Source organism: Dinoponera quadriceps, unplaced genomic scaffold (assembly GCF_001313825.1).
Source record: "Dinoponera quadriceps isolate SergipeBrazil2010 unplaced genomic scaffold, ASM131382v1 scaffold475, whole genome shotgun sequence".
Taxonomy (NCBI): Eukaryota; Metazoa; Arthropoda; class Insecta; order Hymenoptera; family Formicidae; genus Dinoponera; species Dinoponera quadriceps.
Genome location: NW_014554738.1, coordinates 25,542 through 38,775, shown reverse-complemented (window position 1 = coordinate 38,775; position 13,234 = coordinate 25,542). Strand labels below are relative to the sequence as shown.

At 42.9% G+C, this 13,234-nt stretch overlaps 1 protein-coding gene across 1 annotated transcript in view; it reads right to left on the bottom strand.

Annotated features, from left to right (window-relative positions):
• Nucleotides 1-358: 358 nt before the first annotated feature.
• Nucleotides 359-13,234, bottom strand: part of LOC106741218 — a 30,207-nt gene continuing 17,331 nt past the window's right edge. The window contains exons 14-26 of the mRNA XM_014612994.1: nucleotides 12,961-13,145; nucleotides 12,730-12,883; nucleotides 11,955-12,133; nucleotides 7,057-7,175; nucleotides 5,723-6,030; nucleotides 4,724-5,164; nucleotides 4,070-4,315; nucleotides 3,900-4,001; nucleotides 3,600-3,769; nucleotides 2,731-2,926; nucleotides 2,434-2,582; nucleotides 1,882-2,040; nucleotides 359-1,806 (exon numbers count right to left, since the gene is read on the bottom strand). Of these exons, the coding sequence (XP_014468480.1) occupies nucleotides 1,686-1,806; nucleotides 1,882-2,040; nucleotides 2,434-2,582; nucleotides 2,731-2,926; nucleotides 3,600-3,769; nucleotides 3,900-4,001; nucleotides 4,070-4,315; nucleotides 4,724-5,164; nucleotides 5,723-6,030; nucleotides 7,057-7,175; nucleotides 11,955-12,133; nucleotides 12,730-12,883; nucleotides 12,961-13,145 (2,529 nt within the window). The 3' untranslated portion in view covers nucleotides 359-1,685. The remainder of the gene's footprint in view (nucleotides 1,807-1,881; nucleotides 2,041-2,433; nucleotides 2,583-2,730; nucleotides 2,927-3,599; nucleotides 3,770-3,899; nucleotides 4,002-4,069; nucleotides 4,316-4,723; nucleotides 5,165-5,722; nucleotides 6,031-7,056; nucleotides 7,176-11,954; nucleotides 12,134-12,729; nucleotides 12,884-12,960; nucleotides 13,146-13,234) is intronic.

The window sequence follows — 13,234 nt, the reverse complement described above, 5'->3', positions numbered from 1 at the left end:
ATCACACACAGCAAAACGGGTCAGGGAAACGATCGAGGCGTTCAGTTGGGAAATACTAACGCATGCGGCTTATTCTCGAGACTTGGCTCCGTCCGATTATCATCCATTCGCATCAATGGGACACGCTCTCGCTGAACAATGCTTCAATTCGTGTGAAAATGTACGAAAATGGCTCGATAGCTGGTTTGCTTCAAAAGAAGAAATGTTTTTTTGCCGTGGCATTCATAAACTGCCGGAGAGGTGGGAAAAATGTATAAATAGCAATGAACATTATTTTGAATAAAATATTTTTTATCATTTTCAAACAGACGTGTAATTTTTACAAAAAAATTCCGATTTCAAACTTCTACACCTGGTATGTGTGTGTGTTTGCGGTAATAAGCAATTATTCTCGTACGATGGTTTTATTTATATGCGTATAAATTATTATTTTCGTTATATATATATATATATATATATCTGTATAAATATATGAGTTACTCTTCAAATATACAATTCCAAAGTATAGTTAAAAAATTTTAGAATCGTATGCTCGGATGCTTATGGTAATTTCTCTCTTGCAAATTTCCATCTGTCATCACACTCGATATTTAATTAACAAAAGTTTACGGACCCTCGCGCCGACGTTTTCTCTTCTTTGTATTGCGAAGAGTTTTAATAGATCGATTGGATTACTGATACAGAAAATAATTCGCTCGATAGTATCAAACTGACGTGTTTAAATTTTCGACTGACTGAAGCGTCATCGATTTCGAGAAACGAAATCATTGCCGACAATTTTGGACTCGTTTTCTCGTCTGGAAAATAAAGTCCACTTAAGTTTTCTCTTCCTGCAACTCGTCGGTGTAGAGTTGGTGAAGACAACAATATGACTGTGCGCACTCCCAGCCATCGTCCTTTCGGCGATCATTTGCGTCAGCTACGAGCGTCGATGGGTTTGTTTTGTGCGAGTGAGTGTGTTATCGAGCCAAAGTCGAGAAATTAATTACGATCGGTTACCGATGAGCGTGAGAAGGCACTACTACTTGTTCTCCGGATGCACTTATAAGTCGAAGTGCGTCTCGTTATAACTGTATAAAAAAATTCATGTATGATGTACGATAGTATAAAGTTTGACATGCTTTTTTCGATACGTTTAGGAATACATCTGATCCAATAACGTAAAAAGCTATTTTCCGATAATCTCTTTCAAACACAAATTCTCCTATTGGACTTCGATTACGTTTCCGAAGTGCACCAAAAAGAAGCGTGCCAACCGTTATATTCGCAATTATACATACGTGTATATTAAAGTCGTAGAGTATCAAAAAACGTCGCCGCGCGATAGGTTCGTCGATGGAAAAAAAATAATAATAAGATCGATAAATCGAGCAGCGGCACTCCTGTTTCTTGCCTGCGTCATCGTCTTCCCCGCCTTATTGAAATCGTCTCGCTACCTGTGGACTCCTTGTAAGGAAAATACATACGCGCGCAGGGTGAGGGCCCATTTACGGCAGCCTGTCTGACATTTTGCTTCGGTTATACATCTGTACAAAATTCTCATCTGTACCACAAATCGACCCTCCCTCCGAACGGATCATCGAACTCGTCATCCGCAACGAAGCAGTCTTTTGAGATAGTCCAAGCGGCGGCGGATCTAAATTGCATTGCGTCGATTAAATCGCCCGGGCAATCCGTCCACTCAATTAAAGGGTTTTCATGGTTTTGTCAATGTGCCGTAACGTCGTTTCGGGCACCGCGTCCGTCAGCGCTTTCCGAAAACCTTCGCAGCGAGTCAATCGCTTAAACATCCTCTTCGCGTGATTCCTAAAAAAAAAGTTTTTATCGTCAAACCCCATCGTGATGCCGATGGTAGAAGAAACAGATCCGCTGTATGAATACCTCGCGTCCAGATTTCCATCCATCAGCAATTTTGCGCCAGTATTTAATAATTTATCCTTCACGTCGCGCGGTAAAATCATCACGTGATCAGGTCCGATGCGATCGATGATATCTGATAACAGTCGTGCGGTCGTTGCGCGAACGATTGCGTTTTGATGGCTGTAAATGAATGATTAGCAAGTGAATCACATCATCACGTATAATACAAAATATATACGGAATAATTAAAAATCAGTTCGCCAATGCTTGTCTATAGAAGATCGAACTTTTTCAAAATATGATAAAAACATACTGAAAAGTCTAAAAATATGTGCCTTATAATTTCTTTGAAAAAAAATTGAGAAAAATCATTTTATTTTCCTACAAACTATTCTTAAGTCGTGACCGCAAAGCTTCCTTTGATGAATTCTGGTTGCAAAGATTACAAAACAGTACAACAGGACTTTTCTATTTAGTTTCATGTGTTCTATCTGTATACATGCGTTGGCACGCTAATTATTAGACACCCTGTAGGTAAGAATATTCCTTGAAAATTTGAAACTTTCGACTTGCCTCGCTCCTTTCAGTACAATGGTACCGATAGTCTTATGAGGCGGAAGATGTTGCACCATCTGATCTAGAGCCGCGTTACAATCCGCTCGAAGAAATCGATTCGTATCGGCTGTTCTGTGAAGCAAAGGACCCGCTATTTCATCCAGATCCTGCGAGAGCGAAAGAAAAAGAGTCAGTTATGGTCTACGAAAAATATACGTATCAAATGAAAGAACTTGCGTCGCGATGCCTTTGCACCGACCGATTCTTTCCTTCGGACGCTTTATATAAAACAACGTACATACATTCGATACTTACCTGATCGATACCCCGAATCTGCGAACTAAAAACATCACTGGCCGCGTTACACGCGGCTCGTGCCACTTGCGAACGGAGATTCTTCACGTGTCGACCTAAAAGTCGTGCTATCGTGTTAACCACGAAAACGTCCAAGTACTCTGGAGACTGCTTCGAGATTTGAGACAGACACTTTAAGCCTTTCATCGTTACTTCCCTGAAACGCAGACATTTGTCAGTTTTTTCGTTTAATAATTCATGTACAACAGTTATGACGTTTTGCATTATTAATATATTGCAAAATTTAGCAGTTTATCAGCAATTATTTTCACAAACCATTTTTATTAATGGAAAGAGAAAAAAGAGAAAGCAAAAAAATAAATAAATTATATATATATATATATGATCTAGAGCCGCGTTTATCTGTTATATATATATATATATATATATATATATATACTATATATGATTTAGAGCCTTATATATATATATATATATATACTATTTATATAGATTTATACAGATAGATTATATATATATAATAATATTTAATATTATTTATGTAATAATCTATCTGTATAANTATATATATAAATCTACATAAATAGTATATATATATATATATATATATATAAATCTACATAAATAGTATATATATATATATATATATATATATATATAACAGATAAATTATTACATAAATAATATTAAATAAACCAGAGGGAGATTATTCACGAAAAATAAATCATAAATTATGATATAATTTACTATATAATTATTCTCATCTAATGATAGAAAGATGCTACGATGCATAATCGAGATGTTCTATCGGAAAGAAAGCAAATAACGTTGAATAAATCACACTCACTAGAGACAGATTTCGTACTTACCAATCTTTATTTTCAAGCTGAGCAAAGCACTGCTGCACCATCCGCTTGGACTTCTCCGAAGGCTTTTCTGCAGCTTTTTTTGTAGAGAGCGCTCGATATCTACTGACACTATGTACCGGTACTTTCGAAAGGATTCTTCTGCATGACTCGATAGTCTCTATGGACTGAGACTATAAAAAAAAAAACCATTGTGACACGACAATTCATAGTAAGCCCTTCAGACTTGTTATTATGATTTAATGGCTCGATCGATAAGATTTATTTATTTGTATAAAATTTCATCTTTAATCTTCTCTATACCTCAATCTTCAATATTCCCGGCTCCGTGTTTGTTTCGCTGGCGCTATCTTTGCTCTGTCTATCCTCCAGAGTATCGTTCGCACTGGACTCTTCCTCCGTGGACTGAAAGCACCACGGTTACTAATATCGATGTATCTCGATGAATTTCTATCCATGTAAGCGTCTCTTACCTCCTGAGTATTATTTCTACTAAGCTCACTCGCGTTTTCGACGTTCCTTATGTTTTCGACGTACTCGATGGTCTCGAGAGAATGGGGCCGCGACGCGATGATAATCACCGGCGAATCGGTTGATATGCGGCTGATATGCGGACTACTGATGTCCAACGATCGAATGGAAGTATTCTCATCGAGTATTATGGAAGCGACTAATCTTTCCTCGTTGGAATCCTTGGTCTCTCCGACCTGACGTTCGATCTAAACATTTCGAGAGATTCTTGTTGTTTAACTTGTTGCCACAAATATAGGAATTCATCCGTGTTGGGAATAGTGTGTTAAAAAAAAAATATATATATATATTTTTTTTTAATATTTTACAAATATGTTCAACCGATCAGTGTTATTTTAAGGATGTAACCTTTTATTTTTACGTATTCCGCAAGAATTTTGATCGTAAATTTTCTCAGTTCTGAAACCATTAATCAAAATGACTGTAACGAAGAAACCGCTTAAATTCAATATGTAAATTTAATTCGTAGCTCATTATTCGTAGCTTCTATTCCGATGAAATTTCTCCCGTCATTATTCGCGACTTCGGACTTCGAAATTCGCTGTTCGAAAATTCGTAATCTCGGATTTTCCGTAGATTCCGCCGTGTTTACTGACCAAATTGCACGAATCGCAGCGAGAGCTTTGCTTGGACGGCGAGTGGGAGAGTGGCGAATGACAAACACTGTGATTCGGTGATTGATACAGAGACTTCTTGGGGCTGGCGATTTTCAGGGCGCTGGTCGTTTGCAGCGACTCCTTGGATACCTTCGAGTCCTCGTAGGGCAGAACTCGTTCGTTTGTAATCACAGACACGATGGACGTTCTTCTCGGTCGGTTTTCCAATTGCTCGGGAAATCCGGAGCTGCTTCCGGTTGTACTCCCATTGCAGACTTCGTCCTCCATCGGCTCTTCGCGTTCTGAGTGTCTCGAAATCGCGCCGATTCGGCTTATGGATTTCGCCTCGTCCTCGCTGCTCCATTCCTTCGACGCCTCGTCCTCGATCAGCGCGCTCCTCCTTTCGATCGGATGTTCCACTTGGCTGTTATCCATCGCCGACTAAAACGGTTCAATCAAATTTCCCATTCAGAATTCTCCTCTTTCGATTTCGATAAAACTCTCTGGTATCGAATATATTCCAATGACGACACGACGACACTCTGGAGACGCGAGAAATTCCACGAATCAACTTACGAAAAGCAAAAAAAAAAAGAACAATAAGGAGTTTAAGAACGCAGTAGAAGAATTAAAAAGAGAAATAAAATAAGAAGCGAAACTTTTCACCGTGTTCGTTAAACAGATATGAGGAGAACTTAATTTTCGGTTAATTTAAAGCGGACAATTTTCCTTCAGTGTAATTCAAATCTGTCGTTTAATTACCGTGATATTTAACGTTGGAAAATAAATAGTTGCATCAAATGATGGGCTCCCGTTAAATTTTCGCCGCAGAAGTAACGACTCCAAATACGTGAAAAAATCTATCATTAAACTATCATTTCCTGTGTGTGGAAGGCCACCCTGTATACGTAAAATATCGTGGTATGCAGGTAGGAATTATTATTATTAATTATTCAACATGCTATCTCCCAGGAAGATGTGGTTTCGGAAAATTCTTACGAAAAAGGAATCGACGTCGTCGCGACTCTGATGACTCGCCGTCTGCTGCGTGATGACGTCGAACGCCGGGTCGGCATACTGACTGCGCACGGTCGACGATCCGCTGTCATCATTGCCATCGTCGTTGTTGTTGTTGTCATTATTGTTGTTGTTGTTGCTGGCGTTACTGTAATCTCGCAGTACCGCGTCTCGATTCTCCGCGAGGGCGCCGATTTGTCGACCGCTCTTGGAAACGTCCGACGACGAGCTGCTCGCGCTTTTGGTGGACTCGCGTACGCGCTCGCCGACTGAGAAGGAACGCAGAAACTCTAAGAATAACGCCGAAGAAGCACTTGTTGAGAGCATGTACTTGCAGTTTGAAGCATCGAAACGTGTGTGATCGTGTCTGGCTCAAACTTTTCCGGCAGAGTCGTCGGCGAATCGCGCAATGAACTCTTTCGATTTCTACGCCGGAGGAACGCGCTTTCGTTCGCGCGGAATCGTCGAGCGGAAGCTAACTTTCGAATCTCGGAATTTTCAAAGGCGGACTACTCTCGGAACGTGACGACTCGTATCGATCCGGCCCGTCTTGCGCGATACAACGCGAGCTTCGATCGTACCTTAGACTTGACCAGCGGAATATTGATCACCGCCGTCGGCTCACCTAAGCTCAATGTATATGTATGTACGAGGTGAAGAACCTCTCGCTCCACTTCAGCTACTCCCGACATTCGCACCGGACGAAAGCCTCGCCAGTTCAATTCGGCGTCGCATTACCATTCGATATTTTCTTCGCGACACGACGTACGGAATTCGATCTCGATTCTCTCCGTTTTCTTGATTTTCTCGGCGCGAAATGAAGTCGAGACGCGGAACAGCGCGGATCTGGCCGACCCGCGATGCACCGATACTTGATACAGGGGGAAGTAACCGGTTCGTCGAACGTTTCGTTAGTATATTTATTACGAGAGAAGCGGCGAAACAAGGAGACATGAAACGCTCAACGAATCTACCCTGAATTTTGCCAACCTTCTCCGGTCTCTCCTGTGCGAGATTTTACCAGCCGCGATTTGCCGATCAAGTATGACAAAAGTTCACACATGCTTCTTATGACGAGCTAAATTTCAAACTAAATATAGCCTTCTGATTCGTAAGTTGAGAGAACGTTATATTCGACCTTCGTGTGAGACGAGACGTTTAGCGCTGAACGCGCGGTCGGATGATGGTCTCGCGTGTTCGAAAAAGGAATATTATATTTTTTCTTTCCTTTATCGCAATCCTGAAATTAATAGCTCGAAAGGACGATATCGGAACGATCAACGACCGTGGCTACGTGGTCGAAAAAGATAAGATACCTTGATACCGAGATTCCTCCTTGTTGAAGCTTTGCACGTTGTAACTCCTCGTTTCAGGCGAGAAGTGGCGGCTGTTCCGCGAATTGTACTCCTTCTCCTCGTTCATCGTCGCTTTACCGCTGAAATGCAGAAAAGCAGAAGTCGAACTTGAAAGTTTCTTTCAGCAGTGACGCACATGCAACCGGTGTGTGGCCTACATTGATCCTTCTGTGCTCGAATTATTCTTTTTTTTTTTCTAGGAAGAATTTGCATTTAAACACACATAATTCACGTCCCACTAAAGGTTTCTAGGATCGTTGATTATGAATTGATCATAGATATAATATACTTAGACCGAGTGATGAGAAGTGGGGGGGNGGGGGGGGGGGGGGGGAGTCGAAGTGTACATGTAGAAAAGGATGCACTTTGTGTTTTGTGTCCTGGCGTTTCTCCTCGTTCGCGCATACAAACACGCGCATAGATCACGCGAGCGAAGAAAAAGTCGTCATAAAAGTATTAAGGAAGATCAACGAGAAGTGAGGATGTACGAGAGTGGTTTGAAAAGTAACTTGGTATCGGGTACTCATAGAGGGCGTAAGAAACAATTGTATATGTGGTTGTATAATTCTCTTTCTTGTAACAACCCGCGCGAAATTTCCAGTCTTCCGCCATTGATTCTTTTCGTTCGACAGTCGTTTCGAGCGATACTGCACAATGGATAAAATTGGAATTCGAGGTGCGATTCGATTCTTGTTTTCGGGAGAAGGAAATAAGTAACCGGATTCCAATCGATTGAAACATTCACTTGTAGAAACTCCAGGGAAATCCATTCTAAATTTAAGCAAATATTCATTTTTATGATTCCGAGTGACGTTATTTATTTTCAATATCGCTTCAAGTAAAGTTTCACGTGTTTTGTGTGAACTTCAGGCACTTTAAGGAACATCACCTGAAACACCCAGATATATCCGTTATTAACACCGTCATTTCACAATCGCGATCGATAAACGTACACCTCGTAATCGCGAGGTCTTCGCGATATTTCTGACATCGACTCGACGATTTTCTCCGAGTCGCGTCGATCGCGAAATCAACGGGAAAAGTATCGGCCATGCCTGGTATAACATACAAGGTGTCGCTGCTTTGGCTCAGCTTCAAGGCGATGACCGGTGTCGCGGTGATGACAGTCGACATGGACACGCCGTCATCCTCGTCTTCGTCGTCTTCGCGGCTAACGCCGACCGATTTCCTACAACGGAAGATGCAAGGGCAGCAACGGAGAACGGCGTGCACGATCTTGCGCTCGGCCTTGCTCGCGGACGGCGCTCTCCCGCCGATCTCTTTCACCTCGCTCGACCACGCGCAGGACTTGAAGATCATCCTGCTCGCTTCACCGAACCTTCCGCTCGAAAATTCGCGATCGCGAAACGCGCTTTATCGCCGGTACCGATTAATCGATCGAATGCGAGCGAGCGTGACGCAGTCATTTGTGCGATTTGGACCTCGTGGACGATGTCCCGGACGGACGACAAAAACGTTCGAAGATCTCACCTTCTTGCGGGTGAAAGAAGCCAACTTCGTTAGCGAGAAGATGCGAAAGGATATATATCTCCTCCTTCAGTGAATTTTCGTGGTAGCAGCGTTCAGTTGGTTGGACATCAAGTCTGTCCTCGAGCGGTTGTGCCGAGGATGAAAATAATATTACGGGTTTATCGTGTCGATCGGTCGACGAATAAATTGATGTGTACCGGGGGTAGTAATCGATAAGTGGTATAGCATTGTATCAATATTATTAATGTAAGGATGAACGTCAAAGGGAATGGAGGGGGGGGGAGGGGAGGAAGGTTAAACGTAGCCGCGAAAACTCGCGAACGAATTGCGCTCCGACCTTCCGAGATTGTCTGTTATCAGGGGGGAACAAGTGCGCGAACACCTGTGCCTGGAATCCAATCGATGCTAAATAATAATTTCGAAAGCAAACACAAGCGATCCTGCGGATCGCTTCCCGCCACGTAGCGGAACGCGCGGGGCGAATCGATGCTACGTGAGTAACACGCGCAGCATGCGGGCCCTCGCGCGAGAGATCGAATTGCCGATTGTATTATCGACCAGGTGTCCGAAGTACAGGTAGTTCCTCGGAACAAGTGACGCACTCTTCATATCGGCCGCGGCGCCAACCTCCACCGTTGCGACCTCATCGCGTCTTATTTATCCTTACGTTTTTTACACACACGCATACGTGCGCATTCTCACTCACTGACACGTGCCGTGTTCCTGTATCGTGCATTTGATTTCGCTCCCGTCGGTCGTTCTCGTGCGCCCGTCTCCGGGCTTCGCTGACTTTACCCTCCGGCGATTTAACAGCCGTTGAATTACTTAGCACATCATCGTGAAGTATCGCACGCGCGGCCGAACTCGTGCAATTATCCTACAGCTGCCATGGGTGTATTTCTGTGCATGTGTGTGTACAATCCCATCCGACTGGCAGCGATTCGATCGAGATTCACGCTCATTCCGTCGGCCCTAGGAGGCAAGTTTTCAAGGGCGAGCTTTGCGTAACAGCCGCTGCTCGCGGAACCGTGCGTCGTCGACGCGCACCACGCACTCGGTATACACGATGGCGCACACAACGCATCCTTCGGGCGCGATCGTATTCGCCGTCGATTCGAATCAGCCGGACGGCGCGCGTCTACATGATCGTTCCCGTGTCAGCTCGACGAGACCTCGCTCTTTCTCGCCGCGACCGAGCTTCCGGCGCGACGAACAGGCTGAGGTTTAACGGCGGAGGTGAAGGAGGAGGCATCATTTGCGGGCCGCTCGCGACAATCGACGACGTACGCACGACTGTGGGCCATGTAGACGCCGAGCGTCCCGACGCCGCTGACCGCTACCACCTCCTCTGCCGCCGCCATGTCGCCGCGCCATGCCGTGTCCACTCGTCCCCCTCGTCTAGCGTTGCAATTTTGTGAATGTACGGGAAGAATGGTGAGAGGACACGAGTAAGTTTGTAACTCGGTGACCTCGCGTTCTGCGTGATACTTGAGAAAGAGGCGAGTAGAGGAAGACGCGTGACGTTAGGCGTATAGATTGGATTATAGATCAGAAATGAAAGAGGCGACTTGTTACTTCCTCCACTCCCGCTCTGTCCTCACTTCATGTTGGAAATAACGGTAAATACGGTCGTCGGTAACATATATGTACCCAAATGCTTGGAAAACACGTTTCTGACCTACACGGTCGTCTTTAAATAAATCTAATCGAACCGTCGACACAGAATATACAATTTTTCTCATATCTTGAAGTTGTTAGAAATCAAAGTTGCAAATGAAAGTGCTTAAGTCTCTATAAATAATAGTCCCGGAGGAGATCATTTTGAACACTTCCTTAAATAAATTTTCGCGTTGAAGGGCGCAAATGTTAGACTTTTCTGTCTTCTTCAAACACACGTAATTTTTCATGTTCAGTGTTACTTAAATGTCGTGTTATCGTAGGTCACTGGGCTCTTTTCGTTGTTGTTGTTGGCTGTACAATCGCACAAACAACACGTTCTATGAAAAAAAAATCACTTTGATCTTCGAATCTTTGAAAAAAGTGACCTTGAATAAAATTTTTGTCATAATTGCCCCTCGAATAGTGCAACATTTTCCTTAGACATTTTCTTGCATTATCAAAAACAACTTCATGGCCGATTTTGATACATTTTTTTCTAACACAGTCAGCAAGAAAACTGTTGTGTACCACTCAGTATCATTCTTGTGCCATTCGGTATTAACTATATGACGATTTTCAAACGCAACACACAGAACTGAATATCATTGAAGAACAATCATTTTCTCCGCAACACTTCGGCTTTAATTTTGTTGCTTTGTGGTTAATTTTTGAACGGCTGGCCGTCTACATCTAATATTCTACGTTTGTACTTAGGGAGTCGCCCCTCCCCAAAACTATTAAAATTTGGTCCACATCCGAGTTTCCAACTTCATGTGGTCTCCTCGTTAGCGTTACAATTATTGCAACATTTTTCGTCGATTCACGATGTCATTATTGCTCAATGTTTCCGAAATTTACCTATCGGAATTTTGAGCGGCTAATTTAAAAGGGGGGTAAGAATTGTTTGCTCTCGCAATGGCACATTTCATGAGGTCGCTCACTCGCGCGCATTAAATATTGAGCCGCGCGACTCTCGCAGATCTTGATGGTAGACGACGGAAGCAAAAGGCATTTTTACAAACTTAAAGGTGATTATGTACACCGCGTGTGCGGCTTTATCGAGCGATTAAAAATTGCGGGCACATGCGAGGGTGAATTTTGCTGGCCTGGAATCGACGATCTGAATCTGCTACTACGTCGCGTTAAGTGTGTTAAGAATAATAATGCATGTCAAGTGACGAGATCGAGATTAAAAGGAACACGAGGTCGCGTACCTCGTGGCTGCTATTACAGCTATCTCGCTTTCTCGCTCTTAACTATCGTCGCCAATTCGATGTTTCATATCTTTGCAATTAACACACTCAGTCTTTTTTTCCCCGAGACTTCACGCGCGCGTACTAGCTGCTTCATTTCATTAATCATGGGAAATATCATCGTAACGCGAAGTCGTTATTGTTAATATGCGTTTCCCCAACGTCGTTCGTCAAGACGTCCGTTCTGTACGTAATTCAATTCAGCAAACTCCTTATTCGACACTTGGCACGGGGCGACTATTTTTGCATATTATCTTACGCGATCGATACGCGACATTTCGTTCGTGGTTATTTTAGGCCGGAATCGACCGGTCTGGAGTTTCGTACGAGTGCGAGAAAAAAAATTCAGGCGTGCGAGAACGTGTACTTTGATGCGAGTCTCGGTCTCGAAGTGTAGGTTCGTGCGTTCTTATGATTCAAGCAACTTATATGTCGTACATTGACGTGGTGTGATACCTGCTTGAAACCAGCCGGATGAACTGCCTCGATCGGTGGAACTGCGATGGCGACAACGATCGCAATCTCCTTCGATGAGGATCGGCGAAATTTTCCGAACGCCTATTCTCCTGTGAACCCGATGAAGTCAAGTCCATCTCGGACCTATGCTGCGTATCCCTCGTCCTACGATCCTTCGACTATAATTTTGATTTTATTTCACATTAGGAGCAGCTCACACGCGGTGTTACCGACTTCGACGATCGTGAGAAAGTTCGACGGGAAAGAAAAAAACCATTTTTTCACTTGGATTTTTCGTTTCCTCCTATAGTTGAATTTATATAGAGAGAGAGAGAAAAGAGAGGAAGAAAGGAGAGGTGGAAAAAGAAAAAGGTGAACATGTGTCGTCTCGATAAAAGAAAAAAGAAGTACTAAATTTGTAAGAATGGGACAATCCCTGAGAAGTCTTACTTCCAAAATATCACGAAATATCGGTACAATCTCTCAAAAAATACAACTTTCTCGAAATAATGGAAAAATGATGCTTTCCTGACATTTTACGAATTATTGAAAACAGTATGACGAAACAATGTGTTTAAAAATACAATTTTTTCTGAAAAAGTAGTAATAATAATAACTTTTCGATACATCGTTTTGATATTAGCTTCTTCATTGAAATGTGATTTGTTTGAGAAACTGTCTAAATTTGTAAGAATTTCTTAAAATAACATATGGTCCGCCGAAAGAGAAAGAGAGAGAGAGAGAGGGAGACCTTAAATAGAAAACAGTTACTTACACGGAGTATTGCGTCCCTCTCGCTATTTACAACTTGCGAATCGAAATTTGGAAATTCCCGGCGCACGTGGGTTAACGGATTCGGAGCAGTCCGCAGTAGTCGATTTGTATTTCTGTCCATTAATTTCTCCCGTTGCTCGTGAATGGAGGTATATCTACAAATCCAAGGATCAATTAGGCCTAGGATAATTTTAGCAGACGAACATGGGGAACGCTATTTTCAAAAACTCACGTCTTAATCAGCGTTTGCTGTTGCGTGTTTCTTGATGAGGATTGCTGGCGTCCTGCTCCTCCTCCTCCTCCTCCCGCGTAATCTAAGCTCTCGTTCTTACCTGTAAATGTCTCATTATCTATGAATCTGCCGTAGTAATGCGAATTTTCATCCGAAAAAATTGCCTTCTTGTTCTCCGCGGCGTCCTGCAAAAATATCGTATCGCCAGGATTGATTTCGTGTGCACGACTACAATTTGTAATTGTGATTTACAATAATTAACGTTATCAATCAA